General features: G+C 46.7%; 2 protein-coding genes across 2 annotated transcripts; both read right to left on the reverse strand.

The window, feature by feature from the left end:
* Positions 1–454: 454 nt before the first annotated feature.
* Positions 455–1361, reverse strand: LOC116489555 (olfactory receptor 5AS1-like). Its single transcript, XM_032187982.1, is given in 2 exon segments — positions 455–826; positions 828–1361. Coding segments are annotated over 2 exon segments (906 nt in total).
* A 7411-nt stretch (positions 1362–8772) lies between these two features.
* Positions 8773–22003, reverse strand: LOC116489327 (SITS-binding protein-like). Its single transcript, XM_032187563.1, has 10 exons — positions 21545–22003; positions 19266–19437; positions 18046–18241; positions 17666–17816; positions 17219–17413; positions 16518–16786; positions 14722–14858; positions 13045–13166; positions 12119–12298; positions 8773–8946 (listed from the first exon to the last, which is right to left on the reverse strand). The coding sequence occupies exons 1-10, from the start codon at positions 22001–22003 to the stop codon at positions 8773–8775; spliced, it is 2055 nt and encodes a 684-aa protein (XP_032043454.1).
* Positions 22004–27283: the final 5280 nt, after the last annotated feature.

The following is a 27283-nucleotide window of genomic DNA, read 5'->3' on the forward strand; positions in this document are numbered from 1 at the left end:
GGCACACTAGAGGCGGCACACTAGAGGCGGCACACTAGAGGCGGCACACTAGAGGCGGCACACTAGAGGCGGCACACTAGAGGCGGCACACTAGAGGCGGCACACTAGAGGCGGCACACTAGAGGCGGCACACTAGAGGCGGCACACTAGAGGCGGCACACTAGAGGCGGCACACTAGAGGCGGCACACTAGAGGCGGCACACTAGAGGCGGCACACTAGAGGCGGCACACTAGAGGCGGCACACTAGAGGCGGCACACTAGAGGCGGCACACTAGAGGCGGCACACTAGAGGCGGCACACTAGAGGCGGCACACTAGAGGCGGCACACTAGAGGCGGCACACTAGAGGCGGCACACTAGAGGCGGCACACTAGAGGCGGCACACTAGAGGCGGCACACTAGAGGCGGCACACTAGAGGCGGCACACTAGAGGCGGCACACTAGAGGCGGCACACTAGAGGCGGCACACTAGAGGCTTGTTCCTTAGGCTGTAGATCCTGTGGTTCAGCATGGGTAAGACCACAGTGTAAATTACAGCAATTATTTTGTCTGTGTCTGGTGAGTAGCTGGAGCTAGGCCGTAAATAAGCAAAAAGCAGGGAACCGTAAAATATGCCAACAGCCATAAGGTGGGAGGTGCAGGTAGAGAAGGCTTTGTGCCTGCTCTCTGTGGCATGAAACTGAAGGATGGTGCCAAGGATGCAGGCACAGGAGATGATGATGATCAGGAAGGTGCTGGTTTGTATAAAGCCACACATGGTGAAGAGGAGGATCTCATTGATGTTTGTTTTGGAGCAGGAGAGCTCCAGCAGTGGGGGAATGTCACAGGAAAAAGGGGTTGATGGTGTTGGAGCCACAGAACAACAGGGTGAACACAAAGCTCGTGTGGACCAGTGAGGTCAGAACCCCACTGAGATAAGCCCCAGCTACCATGAAGGCGCAGGCCTGGTGGGACATGGTAATGGTGTAGAGAAGAGGATGACATATGGCCATGTAGTGGTCATAGGCCATCACAGCCAAAATGAGGCACTCAGCATCAGCAAGGGCAGCGAAGAGAAACATCTGTGTTGCACAACCAAAGAAAGAAATGGTCTTCCACTGTGCTAACAGATTCAACAGCATCTTGGGAGCAATAGCAGATGAATAGCTGAGGTCTAAGAAAGATAAATTGCTTAGGAAATAGTACATGGGGCTATGAAGACAGGCATTGAGCCAGACGAGCACAATGATGCCAGCGTTGCCCGCCAGCGTGGTGATATAGATGAGCAGGAAGAGCCCAAACAAAGGTAATTCCACCTCCAAGCGGTCAATGAAACCCAAGAGAATGAACTCGGTCACTGCAGTGTAGTTTTCTTCAGGCATTTCCTTCCTTCACATCTGCCCTTTTGGTAAGCGTTGTCCAAGGGATCATTGGTTGGTCCTAACGCTTGAGCCATAATCAAGCAGGGTTCGTCCCTGTCTGCTCAAGAGACTTAAAGGTAGCACAATTATTTTACACACAATATCAAAAGGAGAAAGTGGTGATGTAAAGCATACTCAGACGTAAAACCTGAGGAGGACATTGAAAGAGAAATTAGGAAACAATTCCATGAGAAGTTCTTCCTCTTATAGCAGATAGATTCAATGACATGTGCATGACATAGACATTCTTAGATGGGTATTTTGAAATACTTAAAGCCAAAATAGTATATCAATGAGTGTTTTATATGTTGCATTGCTAAAAAAAAAAAAAAAAAAAAAAAAAAACCAACAAACATTACTTCCTACATGAAATAAGCATTAGATATTTGGGTGAGTGAAGCATAGGGTTCAGGCACAATTTAGGGTTAGTAATGTTCGTTTTTGCTTTCCTGTTGGATATTGTTCCTCATATTTTCTTTCTTTCTAAATGCTTAACGTAACTATGAGATTTGGGGGATGGAGCCTCTTCTTTGACATAGGTCAAATTTAGAACTACATTAAGTCATCAAAATGGGGAAAAAAAAAAAAAGTAATATTTTTAATATTGAACCTTTAAAAAAACTCACATACTTTGCTGTTGCTACTGTTGTTGAAGCTATATACTGAACTTAAATTATGCTGTCAAAGGTATCCCTCAGAACACAATCCTTCAAATACATTCTCCAGATAATCAGGTTTGGGTGCTAGTTTCACATTTGGAATAGAAATTATGAGTTTAACTTTACCATGCAAACGTAAAGACTGATTTCTGCTTCTATCAACATAAACTTAAGTAAGGATAGATTTTTTTGTTCACATTTTTACTTAAAAAGGAGATGTAATAAAGGATATGCTGGCAGAAGTCACTGAAATAACTGCAGATTTCAATGCTGTGCAGACAAAAAAAATACCATGAAAACAGAAATGTCAACATCCCTCCAAAAACCCCCAAACAAAAACAACAGCAAGAAAAATCTATGAACCCTTCAGGATAAGCAACCAAATGCACTTCAAAAATAAATCTTTTACTATATATAGTAAATAAACTATGCAATAAGTTAGGCTTGATGTGGGCATACAGAAAAGCAGGTTCTCTTCCCAATTGTGTTTCCAGACCCTGCAGATGGAAGAATTTGCACACCCATTTAGCTGCCTAAATGTCGGTTTGAGTCATCTCAAGTCCGTGTGTAATCACAAGATCATTTATAATCACTTCTTTCCTTGGTTTACTGCCAGGGAAGGAAGCCTGGTTGACCAGCACAAATTCATCACCAGGCTTTCTGATAAGCAAACCTGAGTAAGCTGAATCTCACCCTGAACATATCAATGGGGTCTTCTCTTCCAAGACTCTTCTACTGTCAGGGGAAAGAGGACAAATTAAAAGGTTACCTCTGAGTCGTCTTATCTAGCATCTGAATCACCTTCTGCACTTGTGTCTTCCTTCATTCTGTAAGAACCTAGAGTGTTTAAGGTTGTCATTTACACCCCCTGATTTCTGGTCCTGATGAGGGGTGACACACAGCCATTCCTGGAGTTTTAGAAGAAGTTAAAAATGCTGTCAGAAAGCAGAGATTATTTCCTCAAAGCAGGAACCTAGATAGCAAGGAACAAATAAGCACCATCCCCATGCCTTATGGCTAACCACAGTGCGTAATCCCTTTCGCAAGCCAGGCAAACTTCACCTTAAAATGAAAAAGAGTAAGTTGCCAGCCTTGCTGGATGGATGGTACAAAACAAGGATGTTGAGGGGACCACAGCAATAGTCCCTTTTTTTTTTTTTTCAAACATGACAATTTATACACATGTTGTTCACATCTCACCTCCCTTGAGGCAGTCTGTGCATGAAATACAGTTCATTCAGCTACACTGGATATGTGAGAATGTGGAGTTTTTATTCACAGCCCTTCGAAGGTTGAATCTTTTCCTACTGCTTCACTTCAAAATAAACCTTTTAAAATATACAGAAAATAGTCACTTTCTTTTGAAGTCTTCTACCAGCATGCCTGTGGTACCAGTCATTTCTGCAGGAGGTTCTCTTCCCAACATCTGCCACTGGTGAGTAACACGCTGGCCATGCTACAACTCTGTGTCCACCTCATCACCCAAAGTCAGGGAAAAGAGGCATTCCTAGACACCAATTCATCCAGCCTACCTCAGACAGTTGTGTCTGCTTCTTTCACATTCAGCGCAGGAAAATTCATTCTTCTTTTGTCCAACCATTCAAATGCGGAGAGTGATACACCAGCCCTGTACAGGGATTTCAGATATGCTATTGAAAAGCACTCAGTTTCCTCACTGTTTATATTGTCACTTCCATCACGTTAAACACTCAAAGGGTGTATGGCTACAAGTCTCTAATGCTGTGTTTTCCTGAGTCTTTGGTGAGATTTCTTAGGAGCAATAAGAACAACCACCACCATACCAGAAATAATTATTAACTCTCTCAATTCAAGTTTTGGCTGGAGGAAGAAGAAGAAAAAGGGAGATCAAGAGTCAGGAGAAGCATGTGGTCCTCTCCTCCCTCCACTTTTCCACCACCTGTAGCATCATCTTGGTTAGTCATTTGAACAGAAATATAATGGAAACTTCATCTATACTCTGCAAAACACATTAAGCTTTTTCATGGAAAGGGACCTTAATGGTATTAAGAAGTGGCAATAATTGCTATTTTTTCCAGTAGCTGAAGGAACCAGCCATGGAAGGCTGAAGCGATGCCCCAGTCAAACACTGATATTTGTTCTTCCCCGTTAAACACCAAATCCAAGTCAGACCTACCTGTGGGCGGTATGAGGACATCCTTGCACAAAAGCTGTTTTTGTAGGCGATGGGAAGGATTTATCACAGTGCCAGTGAGACACCAGGGACACGTTCCCTGTTGCATCTTCAGCTTTATTACCTCATGGAGAAAGGACAGCTAAGCTCTTGCTATTTTCTCCTTTCTTGGGCACAGAACTGACATCTGTACAGTGCAATTTACTGCACAGCTGTTCCTGATTTTGGTGAAGAGGGTGACAGTCATAATGTGGAAGTCCAGCTGCTTGAAACTGAGTTTTGAATGGTTTGGGTTTGTTTTTAGGAGGAATTTTAATTGTCTCCTCATTTGTGAGCCACAGATGATCTATATTAAGGTTTTCCCCCATGAATTCCTAGGTTTGAAGGGGCTTTGTCTTTTTATAAATTAAATGACACAACTGAAATTATTATCAGGGTAGAATTAACCTGAGATACTATTCATCCACGTGAAAGTTACTCGTCTAAGTCTTATGTAGCTGTTTACACTCTTCCCATAGTTCATGGGGCATGATTAGTGGGACATTTATTCTGCCCATGTGGGAGAAGGCTCTCTGAAGATGCTTGTTTCTGATTTTGAAAGGTACTCGTTTCTACTTACTGACTTAAAAGGCAGCCAGGATACCAAACCGTAGCCCCCTGAATTCAAGTGAGAGCAATCTGTCCTCAGAAATCACTTGTTGCCACTAATGGAAAAACCTGAAGCTGGGCAAATTGAGCCCTGCCTCATAATGACCAAAAAGCATCCTTGTTACAGATGGAAGAGAACAGAATGAAGACAGACATTTGACAGCAGATCTTGAATGCAACACAGAAAGGGGGAATGGTACCATTTAGGAAAGAAGCAACTGCTGGAAAAGCATATGCATGTGAAATACTGATGTTGGAAGAAAAAAAAAAATGAAAAAAGGGTGGTTACTCACCATCTCAGGAAAGAAGGGCAGAGCGCTGGTCTGCAAGAGAAAGAGAAATCATTCTGAGGATACTACATGTAGAATTTCCCCTTTGTAAACAGAGAAATGAAACACACACCTGATGAGATGTGATACCATCTCTTCTGAAGTAAGAGAACAAGATATTGATGGAACTGAAAGACACAAAAACCCATAAAAGTCAAGTGAACCATAATTGATAGATGTCATACAACCCCCTCCTTGTTCCTAATGAAAGTCCAATAATCAACCAAAACAACATGTTTTTCTAGGCTGTTCTTTCAAATATGTTTTTCATCTCTGTATTTACTGTGAAGCTGGATTTGACAAGGCTAAAAATATTAAAGCAACAAACTAAAAACAGCCCCTTTTGGGACTCCAGAAATTACCCTCACCAGAATTGACCTACAAGGAAAACTACCTGCAGATGGTCATCCCAGGGTCCTCCATGAGCATCCCAGGGTCCTCCATGAGCCTTTCAGAGGTCCCCATGAGCCTCTGCAGAGCCTTCTGTGTTCCTCAGCTCCACGTCCCTTCTTCTGCTCCCTGAGCTCATCTGTGAACCATCGCATGCTGCATAGGTCTCTCCACGTGCCTTTGGAGGTGTCTCAGAAACCTTCATGGGTGGTTTGTAACAGAACCCTGGGTGTTTCTCTGGGTGACCTCAGGTCCCATTGTGCACCTCTGGACCAGGCAAGGACTGGAAGTGCTTCTCAGATCCCGACCTCAGCTCTTGACCTCTCAGTACTCCTCAGCCCAAACCATGTTATTACCTTTGCTTTGCTTTCTCTGCAGTTATTTTCAGGGAGAATTTCCTGGGAGAAACAAGTACCCCATTGAACCCCGCTTTTCAGCACAAACAAGGTGCTGACTGATGACTTTGGTAACTGGATTCCAGGTGCACCCAAGCCCATTGGCACTGGTTGTGGGCTGAAAGTTGCTCCTTAATTCCGTCCCAGGTTTCACCATGTCCTTGACCAGGGGTTAAAGCAGCAGCTGCGCTGCCCCTCTGGGGGGATTTGGGTTTCAGGGTCTGCAGTGTTGCAGGTTGATGCCTGGGCTTCAGTTGTTTCATCAGTTGTTTCAGCCCAAACCACTGGATGGGGTAGAAATGCTGCAGGGCTTTTTTGTCCCCACACGACTCACTTAGGCCAAGGGGCATGGAGGACTGGCTTCCTCCAGTTGGTTTGGGGTTGCCCGTTGTACACTGCTGTAATAAAAGAGAATCTCGGAGTGACTTTTAAGAGTTTAAAACTTTAGAGTTGTCTTTAAGAAACTCCTGAAGTCTGATCAAGACTACTATACTCAGAAAGATGGCCTTTGGGAATGCCGAAGTTGGCTGGAGATTTCAGAAATCCCAGAATCACAGAATGGTTGAGGTTGGAAGGGACCTATGGAGATCACCTAGTCCAAAAGCCCCCTGTTCAAGCAGGGTCACCTACATCCAGCCTGGTTTTGAGTATCTCCAGAGATCTGCCGAAGTCTGCTGAGGACTAAGTCTTAAAGTCGACTTTAGAAAAATCCTGAAGTCTGCTAGAGACTTCAAGGAATGCATCAAGTTGGTTTAGGAAAGTCTTGAAGCTGAGATAGGAAAGTCTACATGACACTCTAAAGGTAGTCTTAGAGTCAACTTTAAGAACACTATATATTTATATAAAGTTATCCATATTTATAGGTAACACACAAAATGTACAAAGAAGTCTCTGCCTTACCAGGGACAGCCTGTGGCCTGATGCCTTTCCTCAACTACCCTCTCTGTACCTGTTGGGTATTTTGGTGATCCCTATGCAGATATGCAGCCCATAACATCACCCCAGCAGTGCTTTAACTAGTTCAGCACCACATCTTGGATGTTAACCCACAAAACTGTTAACAAAGGACAAAGTTTTCTCACAGGACAGCACAGCAGCAAAAATATAGTGAAAAAGCCAAACGGTTGATGAGCCCATCTCTCAGGTATGCAAAAGATTTTAAAAGTCTCTGACAGAGGAAAAAAAAAGAACTGTTAATCCAAGTGGTGATAAGAGTGCACCATCCATAAACATTGTCACAATCTCTGCCTTATAAGATCTACCCAAACCACTCATTCCTGCTCTACCAATCAGGAAGATTTAGAAATACATCCAGAAAATAGGCAGGCATGCACATCTGCTGCACAGGTAAAAGAAAAAAACACAAAGTGGAGTAAAATAAAGTGCTTAAAGCAAAAAAATTGTTAAAAGAAGAGCTTGTGCTTATTGTATTTTTGTTTTTACTATGTTATTTTAGCTAGTTAATATTGCAAGCATTTACCAGTTTATAGTCACAGAGCCCTCATTTCAGGAAATCTCTTAAGCATCCACTGATGTCCCGTCCACTTCCATACATCTTAAACATGCCTAAGTCTCCCTTTCAGAAAAACAGGAGCATTAGCTTAAGATAGTGAAAAGAATAAGATAGAAAGATAGAAAACATGTGAGGGGAAACGTTTGTGCCTCTTCCACATGGATTGCCAAGAGGAAGACACAAGGCAGAGAACAGATCAGTCAGTGCCCAGAGACACTGACGGCAAGGCAGGCCAAGTCTTTAAATCAAGTTTACATTAATGAACACTTCATTAACCTTACGGTGACTCCAAATGCAGTCTTTAATATCCAAATGTTCTCAAGATAGAAAATGCATTAACAATATTCTTTTAGCTGTCAGTGATGCAACGTTACCCTTTATAACTCAGAAACTGCCAAGTGACACCAGCACAAACCCTGACACAGCAGCAACAAAGCAGAAAACTCAATTTAAAGCAAATTCACTGCAGAAATGAGGTGTATCTTATTAACAAACACAAAGAAATTGGCTGCTTGAGAACTTTTACAGCATGTAAAAGATGCACCATGCATGAACATGGTGGTTATTTTTTTTTCTTCAGCCAGGCACTAAACCTAACTAAAAAGTTGGTGACTTTCCGATAGGTGAAGAATAGCAAAAACTGATTCTATCTTCAGTTTGACTTCGGGCAAGGTCTGGAGGAAGATGCTGGTACCACCTGGGCTATGCAGTGATTTAATCTCTGTACAGAGACCTGTGCTCCATTTCCCCCGAGTCCTCTCTCCTGGTGGACTAGATGCAGCATCAGATGAGAGAAGCATGTAGCATTTAGCACGTGATGTCCAGGCACATGTATAGAGCTACTGTATTTACATTTCCCTGTATATACATCTTATTCTTTAAATGCATAAATCCAATCATGACAGGTGATGTTTGTTTATATCAGATTCTGGAAAATCCACTCTCGGGCCAAGGCAGCATCTTTGACTGGGGTGGCAGGGACCTGGGAGCATCGGATGTGCCCACCAGAACACAGCATGGGCACACAAATACATCCCTGGGAAACCTCAAAAAGATGGAGGTCAACGTGGTGTGGATGTGTATTTGTGACCAATCTGTACTGTTGTACTGTTGCTATTTTAGAATAGCAGCAATAATAGACAATTTGAACAATTTCTGCTGAAATAATAAAAGTAAAAAACACATTCTTAGAAAAATGCAAGAAATTATCTTAAGGAAAAGTGACCACATTTGGCCAGTGCTGCTCTGAAGGAGGGCAACTGCCTAAAAGCCACAACAATCCATATTTAGGAAGTCTTTACAAAAACTGGCACCTCTTCAAGGCTGGCAGAGTAATTCCTGAGGATGGTGCCTCCATCAAACACACGGGCAGTGTTGGTGTCCATCCACTGGTGCCCTTCTCCGGGCAGGTAGATATCTCGCCACGTTTGCCCTTTTTCTGTTATTGGGGCCACCAAGACCTGCAGTGAAAAAGAGAGAAAGAAAAAAATAATTTTGCAGATGGAGGGTTAGCTGGGTCATTGCAGAGAAAGTCAGAACCTTTGTCTAATAGCTGCAAATGAGATTGTCCTTGTGTGCAAGCAGCAGAAGCCACAGCCACTGTGGTCAAGGCTTCCACAATTGCCGTGAGAAGTGATGCAATGGCCTTTGTTGGACTGAGCCTTGAGAGTCTGTCCAGCCTGTATTTTGTGAGAAAAATCACCTCTGGAGTCCATCTAATGCATGTCTTGCAAGAAAAAGCCTCCAGGATCCACCCAGCTCATATTTTTTAAAAGACCCAAACTGAAAAAAAATAAACACCACAATCAGAAATAGGGTGTTTGTTCAAAACAAAGCTCCTGCTTCCAGGTTGAGCAGGACAGGATGGATGCAGGGAGGCTGTGAGTGGGCTCAGGCTCATATGAAGCAGCTTTTGAGGAGGTTTTATGGAGCTGTGGTGGGAATTGGTGGCACAGAGTCAAGGGAGAGACATCCCCATGCCACGTAGATTTGTGACTGGGGCATGAATTTCTCTTTTCTCGTCACCCATTGCTTGGGGGTAATCTGATTTGGACAAACCCTTCATTGTGAGTTAATAAATGAAGTCAAACACTACCTGGCAGCGAGACAAGCAGAAACTTGTATTTTAATTAGAAATGATCATGCTATGGGAGCTTTAGATGTGGGCTGCCATAAAGCTGGGCTTCAAAAGCTCTCTGCCTAGGGCTCCTCTCCAGTAGATCTGGTCTGGATTCAGGTTAGATAAGCTCTAGGAACAACTTGTGCTCAATACACATAATACAAGTTATTGATTCTCAAGCAACAGGTTCACTTTTCATTCATCATTCTGTGGACTCGAGGCTCCTTTGGAGATGCAAGAGATGTAGCTGCTCAGCGCCCAGAAGTGCTCATGGAAGTCCTGGCTGGTGGCCTTAGTACATGGGCAATTGCATAAAAAGCATTAAAAAAAAAAAAAAAAAAAAAAAAAAAGTAAAAGCATTTAAAATGTCCTTTTGTGTCACAAATCAGTGAGTCCCATTTGGAGATGTGTCATAAGGAGAAGCGTGTTCTGTTTGCTCCTCTACAGTGGCTTAGTCAGGGTAATACAGTCCCCAATGAACTTTACAGATTTTTTTCCCCTTCAAATTGTGGGAAAGACCGTCCCATTGCTGGAGTCCTCTATACAGGAAGAAGGGGTTTGTGAAGGCTTTTTCACCCTTTACTGAAACAAACAAACAAAAAAAGCAAAAAACAAACAAACAAACAAAGGTCTCAGTATTCTGAGGATATTTATACTTGATAAATTATTTCACTTCAGAAACTGAAAGAGGTTTTCAGAGCCCTAAATTAAGCCTTTTTCAAGGAAAACACAGGCTTTCTGAAAAGGAAAAATGAACAAAAAAAGGGGGGGGGGGAATAAATCAGCCACTTTGGCTTAAATTTAAAGCTGCTGTTTGCATTTGTGCTGTACTGAATGCACATGGTGAAGAAAGAGAGAATGAAAGGATAAAAATAAAACTCCAGGAAAGCCAATAATGGAAAAAATAAAGGATAAAAAGCAGAAATAGTGTAAGAAATTTATGCATCATTCATTCTTAAATCTGCTTTTTGAGGTCTTGGTCAATCCCCACACTGTACATCAATGCTCCTTGAGCAGCATTACCCCAAAGGAGGTAATGTGGTGTTTAGCTCACTTTAGGGGACAGTTTTGGACCCTTGTGGCCTTTATAGATGTGTTTGGAGCATGACCTGGCTTCCCAGTCTCTTGCAATATCCAGTTTTGCCAGGCAGACAGCGCTGATGGGAAGTGATGCTGCATGTGCTGATAATTTTTTGCTGACCGAGTGCCACTTGTCTCCTTGCCATTACATTTCAACATCTTGTGCTGAAAGGATTCAACAGGTTGTTAAGTATGCTGCCAAGACATGTGGACTACAGAGATCTGGCTGTAATGTACAAATCCACCTGAAAAAAAAAACACACGTGGATTTCAAAGCAGGGCTATCCTCCCACCTCAGAGTTACTCCTCAAAAAGGTGTGGGAGACAGCTCAGATGCCAGAATATGATGGTGATAGCACAAAGCCATGTTTCTGAGCTCCCTGCAGCAGATGCTTACATCCAGATCAATGCTCAAAAGGTTTATCCCAGCATCCTCATGCTTAACCTTGCCTCAAACCACGCCAGGACAGAACCACCTTATGTAATAACCACCACCTTCCAGTAATTAATTATTAGTGGCACTCCAAATGGCACCAGGCAGGTTTTGGAGCACATTTCCATTCTTCCAACTTCCCAAGACATACTGGAAGTCAAAACATCCCCATCTGGATTCTTCCCCTGCCAGCTCAGGCTCCTTTTGAAGTGAAATCAGACAAGATTTTGCTGGCCTCACATGACACTTTATCAGAAGTGCTTGGCCCTGCAATACTGACGGAGCAGACCTGATGTTTTACCGTATTTCAGGAGCTTTCAGCCAAACCATAGTTCAGCATCTCCAGGGAGAGATGATTTTGCAGTATTTTACTGGAAATCTAACACAGGCTAACACAGACCAGACCATTTTGATTACATCAGGGATTCTTCATTTTGAGTGATTTTGGGGGAAGTAGCTAAGCTTTAGCTTGCTTGCAGTTACAACCTGGATATGCACCCTACAGGGCATCAGGACAGAAATGTCTCTTCTGCACAATGCCACTCAAATTCACTTATGCTAAGGATTTATATGTTTTAAAACATCCTACCTGATTTCGATTTTTACTTTAAAAGAGAAACAGAAAGATATTTTAACAATTTCCTGCAGTGAGGGAAAGTTTCCTTAAAAAAATAAACATCCACAAAACAACATATACAATGAACCTGAAGAATTTGTGTTAAGAAACTCAAGCTTGGAAATCCTATATCACAGTATCTACCGGAGGCGGCAAGCAGGACCTGAGAAGATAACTCTGCAACACAAGCTGCCCTGATGTTAAAACTACAAACTCACTGCTGATGAACTTCGATTTTGAGTTTTGGATATTTTTTAGAAGACTGTGTCCCCTCCTTGGCCGCATCCCTATGCGAAAGCAGCACAAAGTGTTGCTGCAATTCACAGAGGATTATGCTCCCCCCCATGTTACCCCCTTTGGGAGAATTGTCTCCACATTCCCCACCTCATCTCCAATGAGAAATTCATCCTCGATGGTGAAAGCGGTTGGGTCTGTTGGGCTGAGCCACCACACCGGGCGGAAGATGGGGTACCCCAAACGCAGCCACTCCTCGCTGTATTTTAGGATGAGTGGCACCACCAAGTCCCGGTGCCTCTGTATGCACTGCCGGGTAAGGTTCAGGACCTGCATGAGAGATACATGGCAATCCCTTCACCCCAAAAATACGGAAAAACAATACATGCATTTCCTTAGGGAGAGAAGTCGCTGAACTGCAAGATCCTCATGGCAGCCAAAGGTGGTTGATATGGTTGATTTTTACCTATTTCAATATAAAAGCTGAGGACATCAGCTGGTGGGTGATATCCTCCAGAGTGCTGATATCCTTAACCAAAACAAACAACTCTTTTGCTGCTAGTAAAGAGATACGATGGCATTCCCCACATCCTTCCTCATGATTTTTTAAGGAATCACCTTCTTCCTTTAATGCCCTAAAGGAGACATCCCCAGGAAAATGCTTTCAACCACTGAAACAGGTCTTTATGGCAAATCTACAGGCTTCACTCGCATATCATATAAACTATTTGATCATACTATAATTAAGCAATTCCATCAGCTAAAGGGAAGCAGGGACACATGTGACAATCACTGTCATACCCAGAGGTGCTGTAGGTACCAGCCATGCCATTGCACATAGCCCAAGCACAAAGCTGCATCAATTCACAAGAATTTTGTAGCAAAAAAAATGTTGAGAGTGGACAGCGATGAGGTCGCTGGGGGCACAGAGCAGGATTTTGCGGGTGGCACAAGTAGGGCAGTGGATTTTAGCCCCAGGTTTCCCCCATGGGAATTTTAGTGGCTTTGGGAGGGGGGTTATCCCCTAAAGGATGGATGTACCCTTCTCCTCCTCCGCAAGACAGGGGGATACATACCCAGGTGTCGCAGCAGAGCCAGGGTTGGGTGCTGAAGGCCATCACGGGGAGGAAGGTCACGATCTGCAGCCACCTCACGTACAGCTCCTGGTCCCCTGGGGCATCACCAGCCAGGCTGCCTCCTGCCAGGGACAAGGAGCAGAGAAAAGCCTCTTGGGGACACCCCCTCACAGGACAGCTGGACAGCTCAAAGCCATCTGCTCTTGATACAAGCAGGACACACAACCCCAATGCAAGAGAAGCTGGATCCCCACCCATGTGTTTTTTCTTCCTTTGTTCCACAATTAAACATCCTGAAATGGCTGGAGATGGATGTATGATAGGGCTCATGCTGGGGATGATGTACCAGGAGACAGTTTCTAAATTTTAGCAGAACATCGTAAAAAGGGCTTTCTCCTCTTGCAAATAAAAGTGTTGGGAATATAATGGATTTTTCTGCCTCTTTGATGTGCATCATGGAAAAATACTCCAGTCTCTTGAGGCTGTCACAATGTGATATTCAAGGGGAAAAGCAGGCAGTACAATATTGCGCCCAGATCCCATGCTAGGATTAAACCGGGATCACTAAAGCGTAGGTGATGCCATTATACCCAAGCAAAGGATGCTAGTCAGGTAAGACTTGATAGGATAACCTAAATGAACGAAACAGGTAGAGGGGAGACAGTAAGAAACCCTAAAAATTTGCTTCACCAAAACACAGCCAGTACCAACAGAGAAGGGCAGGTTGGAAAAATCCAACAGTCCTCAGAAAGGCACAAAGTGAATTTGTCCCCAAATGGGAAGAAAGAGACGATGCTGTTGGTATCCCATGAAACGAGGCCCAAAGACATCCCTTGCAGGGATGGAGCCCTGCTCTCTCATCCTTTGTCCCATTGACAAAAGCCAACAGACTCAACATCTCCTCAGGGCAGCAGTGACATGCCATGATTGCCCAAGCCTTGTTTTCTAAGGAAAACCAGCTAAAAATAGCAAATTGAAAATTGCTCAACACCACTTTTTTTTTTTCAGGGCTGTCTGCAGCTCTGCTGGCTTTGATCACCTCCATGTGGAGCCCCTGCGATGACTCGTGTGCTTGTGGCAAGGTTCAAACAAATAACACGGCCACCTCCAAGAAGAGAGGCAAAACGAGCCACTCATCAGCCCTCATTACACGAGTGTTTCTCAACTTCTATTTTTTTTTCCTGTTGTTGTTGAAGGATATCTCATGCCATCATACTCTGGAGCAGAAATATAAACTTTGATTGTGGCTGCTGGCATTTTAGGAATATTTATTTCCCCATCTGAGAGCCCAGGCATGCTGTTTGCCAGCGGTTGGCTCCTTCCTCGCTTTTGTCACAGTTTTAGCCCAAGAAAAGCTGCAAGAGGCAGTGGGCTGCCCTCCACACGCGGTTAAGGAGCTCCACGAAGGGCATCCCCAGAGAGCTGGCTGCCTGTTAAGATTTACAATGTGTTTTTTTGTTTTCAGTTCCCCGGTCGATTCCCCTAGTAACCCTCAATCAAATCAAAACTGGATCCTGGGAACAAAACGTTTGAAGCGTCCCTATAGCACCCTAAAGCCTGTGCTCCTCTTGCCTGAAAAAGTGCTAAAAAAAAAAAAAAAAAAAAAAAAAAAAAAAAAAAAAAAAAAAAACAGAGCAAAGACAGCAACGGGGAGCAAAGAAGGAAAGAAGTCCTCACCCACTGCATCGGGGATGAAGAAGTTGTAGCCCAGCAGGCTGTAGTGCAGCACAGAGGGGATAACCCCCTTCAGGCCCGCGTGGCTCCAGTCCGAGCGCCGTGGGCTCATCTGGACGAAGAGTGGTAGGTGACTAGATCTGTGGGGAAACAAGCACAAACCTGCTGTTTTTAGAAGGATCGGAGCGGAAATGTTAAGATTTCCGGCTGTCTCGGCAGACTCTGTGGTCAGATGTGGGTTCCTTGACCACCAGGGACCTCTGTGGAAGGGAGATCAGTGCTCCCCACTGAGACTCCTACCCACTGAGCCTGCCCCGTCTCATTTGGCCACCCCAGTCCACCTCCTTCCTCTGTAACCTTTTCCCAAATCCCCAGATTCAAAGATTTCCTTCTCCTGGCTTGACCCCATGAGATCCACATTTGGTGACCCACCTTGCAGCCATGGGCTGTAAACTTTCCCTTTCTACTCTACACGTGGCTACACCAATCCTGATGGGAAAACACTCCCCACAAACATAGCCAAGACATCAACCAAGGTATCCCAACAGCACCCTCAGCCTTGGCCCATGCAGGGCCCCAAATCCAAAGCATAAACCCCACTGAGATGCATCCTGCAGGGAGGATTTCTCCTCTTGGCTTTCACTCATGATCATCTGTTTTGCATTGAGCGGCTGTCATTCTTGACCGCTTTTGTCCATCTGCCATAGGAAAACATCATTTTTCTTTTTTTCCCCCCCCATTTTTTTAAATTATTATTTCATTTTTATTTTTTTTTTTCTAAGTAGCATTTCTATGCCTAGGGTTTCCTTGGTGGTGCGGTGGGTCATGCCCCTGAGCAGCCTAATATTGGAAGCAGCCCCCTGCCACTGCATTTCTGGCAGCCAAAAAGGGTCACGTCCAAACCTTCATGACAAGCCTTGGCTTAAAAATAGTCTGGAGCTCATCTAGCCAAGGAGAGTTTAGCCCTGCGTCCATCTGCTCCCACAGCTTGGATTCTTCATTGACCTCGTGCCCATTTTGCTGACTCCCCAAAAATGTCCGCTTTCATCTTAGAAGACAGGCTGACATGAGGGTTTATGAAACACTTCTGGTCTGAAAACTGCCCACCAGGAAAGGTACGGTCCCAGATGGGCTAAAAATGCTTAGAGAAGTGCCTCTTTGCACCACTGACTCGCAGATGGTTGAGCAGGAGCCATCCACATCCCCAGCAGCTGCTGGCCTGTCAGTGCCTCAGCACATGAAACCCCCCTTTCTCTCTGAAAATTAACTAACTTGAAATTGCTTTCTCATGCAGTTCACCATAAATTCTTTGCACAAAACATGGAAATAGCCATTTCCTATTAGCCTTGCTTTCCATTTTGCAGAAAGCCTTTTGCAAAGTTAGCCTTCCCATCTGCTAACCATCACAACAGTGGGGGGAAAAAAAGTCTCAAGGCATAATTTCAACTATTAACACTGCTATGGGCTATGCAAGCATGAAAAGTCAGAAATTTTGCAGCCATTTGGCACCATAAGCCACTGCCAACATGAGGATTTGGTCATGACTGCAGGGCTCACCTCCATCCTGCAGCAGAGGCAGCATCCTGAAGCTTGAATGCCCATGAACCATGAGATGCATTTTTATTGCATCTGGCATTAATACAGTTAAACATCATTTCATTTCAGCATTTTTATGCTCTAGAATATTGAAAAAATAACATGCCAGAAGAGAAGACATGAGAGCAACATCTCCACACACATGCAGCATCCTGAGGGCACATTTAAAGCATCATCCCAAGCATCTTCTCACTGCAACCCACCTGGCACCAGCGCTGATGACAGTGGCATTCCCCAGTGTGGCCAGTGCTGCTGCCAGTGCCCCAGCATATCGGTCACCAGCCAGCTCAGCAGGAGGGGACATGGCTTGCTCCAGGAAGGCATTGCCCTCGGCACCTTCAAAGACCACATACGCGGCCCCTAGTGCCCGCCGCAGGGCCCGGGCACGGGCCAGGTACCAGCTGAGCGCCACCTCACTGGTGACATTGAGGCGGGCGCAGAGGCGTCCCTTCCATGTGGTCAGCAGTGGGACCTGCAGAAAAGGGTGGAAAACATGGGTCAGACCCTTCAAATATCCTGCCAACCCCCTAGGCTGGAGGGTGGATGGCGCCGCAGTTTGCAATGTGTGAAAGTGAAAACACTCCGCTCCCCAAGAATCCCCCAGTGGGTGGCAAACTGGTGGATCATCAAATGACTATAAAAAAGGGGGGGGGGGGGGGAACATAAAGCATTGAGCTACTTTCTGCAAGCTGGTGACTTTTTGAAACATCTTTCAGCAGTGGAAATTCAAAAGCTGCTTCTTTGCAGAGCAGGAGGAAAGCTCCTCCCCTACACTTTGCCCTACAGCCACAGGGTTTGCCCCAAGCAGGGGATGGGGCTGTCCCGAGCTGTGGGCGGGGAGTATTTATTCAGCTTTAATTTCACAAACGGGGTTAATGTGCAGGTGGGGGGCCATGTCCCATACCAAGCAGCCCCCGAAGCGAGGCTGCAGGCTCAGCCAGTAGCTGGCCTCGTTGTCCCTCAGCGAGCGCAGGAAGAGCGGGGAGGCAATGCTGGTGTAGGGGGACAGCGTGATGGAGAGCTGCAGGGGGTTGATCAATGCAGGGTCCCAGGCATGGGCTGAGCTGCGCCTCCTCCTCTGCTCCATGGACACGTATTCCTGCAAGGAAGCAAGGTGGAAAAATGTGTTTAATGGGAGTGGTAAAGCCTCTGAGCTCAGTGTCACCAGATCCACAGGCAAAACCCCAAACCAAGCATCCTGTCCCAGGGAAGGGATGCTCAATAAACTCCCCACCCCACAGAACAGGTGTGTTTGCACTTTTAAGAAATCTAATTAACCCCCCGTTTAGAGGGGTTTAAGGGTGCTCTTGGCTTGCATTTTGAGCACAGGGGCTGGCAGGAAGGGACGTACCATGGCAGCGAGAGTGGCAGTGCTGCGCTCTCCCAGGGCCAGGATCCCCTCCTGAAGCCGGTGCCGCTTCAGTCTCCTGGTGAGTGACCTCAAACCCCGCTTAATTTTGGCAGCTGAGCCCACTGGGCCATAATAGTGCCAGATGGGAGACCTGTGTGATGGAGAAAATGGGGGGAAGAGTTTGCATCTCGCTCTGACACAAGACATTCAGCACAAGAGGATGGAGACAGGCAAGCAAAAAGCATCACTGCCCTACCTATGGCAGCAGATGAGATAAAGGAGCAAGATATTTTTTTAATATTATTATTATTATTTATTTATTTTTAACTAATTAGGGCTTGGAAAGCAATGTGGCACCAGGGATGGAGGGAGCAGCTTACCCCAGGAGGGCCATGTCTGGCAGCACCCGTGTCGGCTCCACCAGTTGAGTGCCCACGTGCCGGTGCGCGGTGGCCACGTCGGAACTGATGCAGAGGAGGTATTGCAGGGGGCCCCCGGCACTACCCAGGCAGAAATGCTGGTTGCTCTCCAGCGAAAGGATGAAGGGCACATCGGGTGCCACCGTTACTGTCACTCCTTTGGGGTGAAAAGAAGGGAAAAAGCGATGGCTGGCTCCTGATGCCTCCATGTCCTCGTGCTGGTGGCCATGAGGACGTGCAGGCAGAGTCCAGCTACTCCCTGGAATTTTTTCCACTCCCTGGAAAAAAAAATTCCCCTGGATTGCCCCGACCATGCAAGAATATCCATCTCTTCACTTCCACTACTCCTTTTTAGCCTCCAGCCCTTAAAAGCCCTTTTGATTTGCACCATTTCTTGCCTTTTAGCTCTGTATTCAGCTCAGACAGCAGCTTCAGTTTCTTTCCAAAAACATAGCCACAGGGGATTTTCAGGACAACTGATGATTTGGAGGAAATATCTGGAGTTTGGCACGCTGGGAAATAATCCAAATATCCACCCTAAAGTGGAAATCAATGGCAGTTTGATTCATTCCAGCATCCCACAGCAGTACTGGGGACCCGTGAGCTCAGTGTGAAGCCACCCAAGAGGAATTTACACCCGTGGTAGACAGGTGTGTAAAATCCCGCTCAAGTTTGGGACATCATTGACAAAATTATTCTGGACTATGCCACACCTCAGCTTCTTACTTCTAGGCTTGAAATTTGGATGCCAAAAGTTGTGTGTTCTTTATATGGTGCCAGCCAGGGAGCAGGCAGTGAGGGAGCTGCACCCATCCTGCTCCATCTCAGTAGAGATTTCTAGTCTCACTAGAAGGGGGAGATGAATTTGCCCAAAAAAGACATGCCAAGAGCAAGGGATTTCCCTGGGGTAACCTGGGTAAAACCCCATTTTCCAGAGAGGAAGGCACTGAGTTGTAAAATGCAGCCAAGGTTCAACACACTGGCTTTTCCCACAGAGATAGGGTGGTTTGGGATCCATCCCTCATCTACTCATGCTAGCTGTTATCCCATTTATAAAATATATTATAATCTCCAAGTTATCTACCCTGCTCTTTAACAGCCTTGTAGATGAGGGGAGGGATAGGTAGAGGCAGTGATTAAAGCCATAGGAAATTGGGAAAAATGGGAAATGAGGCAGATACCTGTTGATCCTAGGAAGTATCTTTCTAGCACAGGGCCATATCCAGTGGGGTTTTTGCCAAAATCTCCGCTGACAAAGGGCTGTGCTGGGCTATCAACACTGTTGAATGGCCAGCGCTGGTCACGGATGCTCGCCCCTCCGTACCAGGAGATATTGGCCATGGAGAAGCAATCCTGCAGCAGGGAGAGAGAAATGTCTCAGCCTGGGGACAAATACATGAACGTGTTGCATTATAAGATGCAAACCCCTGCCTGCTATTGCAGCATTGGCACAGCACCATCTTCCAGGAAGAAAAATGCCCAAAACCTGAGATTTAGGGGTTTTCTGCATGAATTGGTAGCTGCTTGGTTTTTGCTTTCTGCATCTGACCTGCTAGAAGATATTTGGCTTTAAGCTTTTCCTCCACAAGAAAAGAGCTGGGCTTTTAGGTATGAAAAAAAAAAAAAATGCTGAAATTCTGCATAAATACTCTTTTGCAACCTGCAGGTTGATTAGTTATTGAGTGGTGTGAGAGAAGGAAGAGAAAAGAAATTACAAAATCAAGAGTGGAAGTTACATATTTTGTTCACTTTGAAGATCACAAAAGTTTTAACTTTCTCATTTAAAGCCAAAGGTAGTGGGTTTCCCTCCTCCTTTCACGGGTTGCCCAGCGCCTCATCCAGCCTGGCCTTAAACACCTCCAGGGATGGGGCATCCACAGCTTCCCTGGGCAGCCTGTGCCAGTGCCTCACCACCCTCTGAGTAATACATTTTCTCCTAACCTCTAATCTAAATCTCCCCTCTTTTAGTTTAAAACCATTCCCCCTTGTCCTATCACTATATGAATGAGCAAAAAGTTGCTCTCCACTTTTATAAGCCCCCTGCAAGTATTTAAAAGCTGCAGTGAGGTCACCCCAGAGCTCTCTCTTCTCCAGGCTGAAGATCCCCAGCTCTCACAGCCTTTCTGCATAGGAGAGGTGCTCCAGCCCTCCAAGCATCTTCGTGGCCAGAGCAGAGGGGGACAATCCCCTCCCTGCCCTGCTGCCACCCCTCTGGTGATGCAGCCCAGGATGCAGGTGGCCGCCTGGGCTGCAGGCACACACCGCTGGGTCCTGCTGAGCTTTTTGTCCACTAGCACCCCAGGTCCTTCTCTGCAGGGCTGCTCTCAGTGAGTTTTTCTCCCAGCCTGTGCTCCTGTCTGGGATTGCCCCGACCCAGGTGCAGCACCTTGCACTTGGCCTTGTTAAACGTAGTTAGGTTCAAGGGGCCCACTTCTCCAGCTTGTGGAGGGAGGGAGGGAAGGAAACCTTCCCCCAGGTCTGCTGTTGCGTGCTGCCCAGTGCTCCAAAGCCCCTGAGGGTTTCCCTTCTCTGCCAGAGCAGGGGATCAGCAGGACTTAGCCTCCCGTGTGACTCCGCGTGCAGGGACGGGTCCCCCTGAAACCTGGAGGGGTTTTGGGTGAGCAGAGATGGCCCCCATGCCTGACCTGGCCCTGGTACCACTTCCCACCCCCCCACCACCAAGGATACTCCCAGAGCTTGCTCCTGCTGTGGGGGCAGAGAGAGGTTAACATCTCGACAAGGGGCAGGGAGGGGAGATGTAAATTATTAAAGTGGAAACGCTGGAGGCCCAGAATAGCTGCATGGGTGTCAGCTGAACCAGTTACACCAGCTGGGAGGGGGGGGGGGGGGGAAAGCTGTTCTTAACACTTAACATTCCCCACATCATATTTTCCAATAGTTTTGTTATTATTTTAATTTTTTTTTTTAATGGGGGAAGAAAATCTATTCTTGCTCATCCCCTCGAGACCTCCCAAACGAACACAAGCTGATGTTAGCACAGGACGATTGGTTGCGCTCAGGCACCGTCCGCCAGCACGAAATAAGGCCATTTAGCGCCAAAAAGGAAAAAACATGTGAATGAAAACTCTCCATAAATTGTCATCCCAGCAGGAGCACGGGCGCCGTGAGATGCCGCATTGTTCCTGGGGTTGGCAGGGAGCTTCCCGAGCTTTCCCCGTCTCGCTTCGCCACTTCTCACTCCAGCAATTACTTATTTGGTATCCATACACACATAGCACTGGGAGGAGGTGGTGGCAGCCCCTTCAGTACTTTGGATGGTCAGCATCGGAGCATGAGACTTCTGGAGGGGGACTTTTTCCCACCCAGCACTCTCCAGCCATGCAAGATGAGGGATAACCCCACAAGCTGCGCTAGGGAAATATTACAATTTGGGCCAAATCCTTGATATTTGGGCTAGTTTGGTGAAGAAAGAGGGTGTGGAGTGGGGGATCCCCGGTACCTTCAGCATCACTTCGGGGCGCAGCGGGGTCCAGTGGACGCCGTAGCACTCGGTGCCAGGGGCCGGCGGGGGCTCGAGGGAGAGACGGAGCTCGGCCTCCTCCTCCCATGCGTAGCAGAACTGGCCTCCGTCCTGCCAGCACCGGTCCCGTGGAGGGGGTGGCTCAGCCGCAGGCACTCCACCCACGGCGATCACGGCCACCGGCTGCCCCTCAGGCAGTGCCCGTAGGAGCAGGGCACCCCGGCGGCGCTCCCACAGCACCCCTCCCGCCCGGCCCCGCAGCACCCACTCCTCCGGTGACTGCTCCAGGGCCTGCCAGGAGATGATGCCGATGGTCATGGCGAAGAAGACGGCCACGCCGAGGCAGCCCAAGGCACCTTTCCAGGGCTCCGTCATCTCCCTCAAGCCCGAGGTCCAGGCGGCATCGGGGATTCGGCCAGCAGGGCGAGCGATGGGCATGGTGCGAGGGATGCTGCTTCCTCTCCCTTATAAGAAGGAAAATCCTCTTGGATGGCTCTGAAAGAATGTGAAGAGTTAAAATTAAGCTGCAAGGCTTCGCAGTGACCCCGAAGGTAAGAGAAATCCCTCCCGCAGCCTCCCAGTGCTCTGCAGCACCGAAATTCAGCCACCGGAGGGGAGGGGGACAGGGCTGGGGCTCCGCAGGGCTCAGGGTTCTGCCTTGCCATGCAGCTCCCCTTGTCTCGCAAAGCTGCTGTAAATATCCGGGGGGGCTGAAAAAATATTGCAGGGGTGCTTGGAGCAGGGAGGAGGACTGAAAAGTGACCCCGTAACAGGACACCGGTTTTCCATTCTCCTTCCCCCTCGTCTAGAAAAGTATTTGATTAATGCACAGCCCAAGGGGAAGAGCCACCCATCTGGGTGTGCTGGCTGAGCCCTTGCTCAGAGACCCGGCACCCAATGCTCAAAGCGGGCATGGGGACACCAGCAGTGACAACCTGGTGGGGTGGCACCAGCTTGTCCCCATCATCTGCCTCTCCTGGCTGATACACTCCGTTTCGGGGCCAATAATGCAGATTTTGGTGCTGCTGTCCCTGTCGGGGGACCACGTGCTGCCTCCCCTGGCTCTGCACACCCACCCACTGCATCCCCCTGCCAGCCCCCCCCCCCCCCCCCCCGAAAAGCACACATTTTTATTTTACCTAAAGGCAGGTTAAAGGATGCTCTGGCGGTACCCAGGGGCGACCGTCTCTGACCGAGCGCTTCACCCGGATATTTCTCTGTGGTGCTATAGGGTTTGCTCCTCTTTCCCGAGAGGGAATTTTCCTCCCAGCCCTGCAGCCACGTCAGAGACCTTTATAGCCCAGGCAACTTGATCCAAGCAAAGCCAGCAGTGTTATCTAAGACAAGATGTTGCTCTGCTTCCCACCCCGGGCCCCTGCAGGTTTTTTTACATAAGAAATGGAGCTGGGAAAGTCTTACAAATATTTTCAACAAGCATTTGCTTATACAGCAATAACTCTTTTTTCCCCTCTTTTTCCTTTTTAAGCAGTTATTGAGGTGGCTCTGGATGAGCTCTTAGTACGTACCTGCAGATCCATGCGTAAATGAACCATGCCAGTGCTAAGGCTGCTCTCATTCTGTTGATTGATTTTACTGTTACTGGAGTTTTCTCCCCATTTCTCATGCTAAATGAGATGCTTGGCATCCCCTTAAGTCCTCTCAGGTCTGAGGAAAAAAAGAAAAAAACACCAAAAACCCAACGCCAAGCACCGGGTCCAAAGACAACAGCACTACTCACCCCAGGAAATGTTGCTCTTAAGGAGGGTCTCAAGGTGGCCAAATCCCCTGGGAAAATCTTTCATTGCAACCCAAAAAAAAAACCCTTGGAGATGCATCTCCCAACTCACAGACTCCAAAATTATTTTTTCTTTTCACTTTGGGCAGTACCACTGTGGGAGGTGGGGAAAAACTGGTTGGTGACACCAGGACGAGCATCTCCCTGCTGCTGGCTTGGGCTCCTAGGGGTGGAAGGAGGTTCAGATCCAGGATGAGGAGAAACGAAGGAGGGGGGCTCACCCGAAGATCCAAGGCAGTGGTGTCCACCCTGACAGGATTCTGGATCTGCTCTCTCTGGTCCTGAGATTAGGAGGGTGGGAACAAAGCGATGGGTGATGGATGTGGGGCTGGGTACCAAGCACTACAGGAAGAGGGCACGGCTCTCCCAGCTGGAGTTTGTTGGGATTTCTGGAAGGAGATGGGGAGAATTAGGACAATAAAATAAAAATAAAAATAAAATAAAAATAAAATAAAAATAAAATAAATCAAGGTTACGGACCAAGCTAGTTTAAATAAAGGGAAAAGGTTCTTTTTCCACCAAAGACATTAAGACTGAGATCACTGGGCTTATGCTGCTCATGCTGCCCCTCAAGCTGGAAGAAAGGCAGCAAGTGGAAGTTAATAAAATCTGATGGCAATTCAGAGTAGTTCAGTCACAATCTAAACCAGGGCTGGCTGAATTATTAGGATAGGATTTGTCATTTATTATTATTATTATTAATATTTTGTCTTTATAAATCCCTCTGCCCTAATAAAAGCACTGTTTAGCTAAAAAAAAAAAAAAAAAAGGAAAAAAAGAAACAGGACAGAGAAGTTAAAAATTATCTTTAGGACAGGTCCATGATCCCTGATGCTCTTGCCTCTGAATTCCTCAGCCAAAAGAATGGGGACACAGTAGGAACCCCAAAATTTCAGAAAATCGTGGCAGGTATCAGCCATTCCCAGCTTCCCAGTGCCCGAGGTGCTGGGGGTGACCCGTGATGCTGTTGGCAGTGAGACAAGCTCTGGGAAAAGCTCTCTCACATGGCAAACGATTAAATCCTGGTAGCTGCAGGACAGCAAATCACTCCAAGGGGGGATTAGAGAAACTCAGGCAGATCGAGTCCGTGGGATGCAGTTAGCGAGATGTATGGTTTTATGAAGCTTTATGTCCCCTCTGTAGAATGAGGTATTTTTCCCCACTTTTCCTAACTTTGTAGATTTTGAAAAGGTTTTAAATTTCCCATTTTGCATCCAATGAGGTAGAACGCCTGAGGCCATGCCCAGTTCATCCTGTTGCTGCTTATTACTCTCAACCAAATTTGCACAGGCTTGGAGGTATATGGTGGGTTTAAAAAAAAAAAAAAAAAAAAAAAAAAAAAAAAAAAAGCTTAAATATTGGGAAACCACCAATTTGCTGTTTTAATGGGGGGCTTCCCAAAGGCTCTGATTAATATGTGCCACCTTGAGAACTTTGATTGACAATGCCTTTAGGGTGGGAATGTGGCTCCTCCAGCTGCTGATGCCCAGGAAAGGGATGAGGTGGGAAACATATTCAACCCAGCAGCAGCACCAATAAGGACAGCTCAAAAAAATAAAAAAAAATAAAAAATCAATGATGCTTTCTGGTGAAAATAAATTGGGAAAACAAACAAACAAAAAAAAAAAAGCAGGGAATAAGATTTATTCCTACTGATGTTTCATATCAGCGCCCCATAAGAGTGTCCTTTCTTGCAGTGTGTCCCATAGAAAGGGGTGCTGCAGGCAATCTAAAGTCGTATGGTTATGTTTCAGGCTCAGAAAACAGAGCGTGAGGAGCTGTGGGGACTTTGCTCATGGGGTAAGGAGCACAGGCTTGTCCTTTGTGAGGACCAGCCCTTACTATCAATATTTTCCTGCAGCTTCAGAGCGCCAGCAATCACAGCCAAAGCTTCCCAGGAGCACGCCCAGTCTATACGGGAGATTTTTTTTTTTTTTTTTTTTTTAAAAGAAAAACTATAGAAGTAGATGCATGGGTTTACCTAGAACAAAAGAAGGGTGGGAGCAGCGGAGCACCTCCAGGACTCAGTGTCTCTCTGTGATTTTCCCTGGGCGAGAGCAGCTGCATGCCCCAGGCTCCAACCACACTCATCACAGAGATGTATCCTACTGAAACCCTACACCCCAAAACCCACCCGTTTTCCCCCAAAGTTATATATAAGAGGCATAGGGATGAGCACAAGGAGGCAAACCTGGACAGTACATCTGTAGCCATCCTCCTGCCCTCCCCTCAGTACCTCTCCCTGGTTTATCTGCTTTTCCTGACCTGGGAGAAATGCTGTAAAACCACAGGCAGGTACATGTGAGCTGATGCTCTGTGCTGGGTGTTTTCTTTTGGCTTTTCTTCACCCTTGCAGTTCCCAGACCTTCCTTTCAGTGCCAGCAAAAGCCTTCGGCTGTGCTGAGCGTCTCCACATCTTGCAGAGGCTTGTGCTCAGCTGGAGAAAGTACTCAGAACTACCAAACAGTTTAAAAGGAATAAAGGAAACAAAAGAAATAAAGGCTGATATAGCTCCTCTGATGACCGGAAACTCTAAGTTTTGACCCTGGAGACCAGTCCTGAATTTCCCCGAACTCCCAGGCGACTTGGCAGCAGTTCGTAATGGCAATAAAACAAGCAGCAGAACCCACAGTGAGAACACGGACATATAAATAGCAGCAGAGTTTTGAAAGGATGGCTCTGGACTATTGTTTCTGTTTTATTTCTTTACTTATCCCTTTCCATTGTGTCTGCCTGAACTGGGAGAGAAACCACCCTCCTGGGGGCTCGTCTTCCTGCTCCCCAGGCTCCAGCACCCAACAGTACCCAAGCATTCAGACCAAGCCTCTTCAAGCCAGGGAACTTTGTAAGACCCAGCCTCTTGCAGTTTGCTCTGAACTTAAATTAATATTACGGATTAGAGAGTCTGCATTTATTTCAGGTGCCTAAAGCCAGCACCTGCTTGGAAGATGCCACCACCAGCTTCACACTCCCTTATGTGTATCTGGGGATGCCATGAGGCCAGATGCACACAGCTCTCCAGGCAAAGCTACATGGCCAAACACTTAATTTCTCAAAGACTTCATAAAGTAAATCCAAACCTTTTTTTTAAAGTATGAGGTTGATGATGATGAAGAGCATGCAATGAACTGAAAGCAGCTCCCCCCTCCACGGGCTTACTCTGTGCCTCTTGCTAAGGGGTGATCACACCTGCTGCTGCAATCAGACTTCACATCCCCATGTAAGCATGGTTTTACCCTTCCAAGCAAGGCTTTGGCTGCTGAAGCTGAGCCTCGGGCCCTTTGGTTTCCTTAATGTTTCAGAAAACTCCCCCAAACCACACAGGGTGTGCGGGTGGAGGAGCAGGTACCACAAGACTGAGAGCATCAATGCAAAAAAAAAAAAAAAAAAAAAAAAAAAAAAAAAAAACAACTCATCTTGCTCAACCCAAGCACAACGTAGGGGGAAAAAAAGTGCTTTAGGGTCTCTGCCCAGGTGGTACACACACACACGCACACATTACTTCTTCAGTGGAAGGATTTGCAGAAGGTGCAAAAGGGATGTTGAAGGGGCTCAGCGTGCCTGGGAGGTGCTGCCGGTGACCAGCATGCGAGGAGCTTTTGGGAAGGATGTTTCTGTGTTATTCGCCTCTTCCAAGCTTCCCAGAAATCTGGTAAGCAGATTTGCAGCCTACACACTTGCAAAATTGAATCACTGCCCTGGAGATGCCTTTTGGATGATTAGGCTGAAACTCTCCAGCTCTTCTCTACAGGGCCCAGCCATCGGCTTCCCATCACAGCCCTGCCATCAGGCTGGAAGGACTGACGGCCCCCAGGTGCAGGACAGCCCTCCAGACCCCCCCCTGAGGGCTGGCATTTTCCAACAGTGCAGCAAAGCTTGGGAACATTTGTTCAGAGCATCAGCACGGGACACCCCTGCTCCAT

Source organism: Aythya fuligula, chromosome 5 (genome assembly GCF_009819795.1).
Source record: "Aythya fuligula isolate bAytFul2 chromosome 5, bAytFul2.pri, whole genome shotgun sequence".
In the NCBI taxonomy this organism is placed as follows: domain Eukaryota; kingdom Metazoa; phylum Chordata; class Aves; order Anseriformes; family Anatidae; genus Aythya; species Aythya fuligula.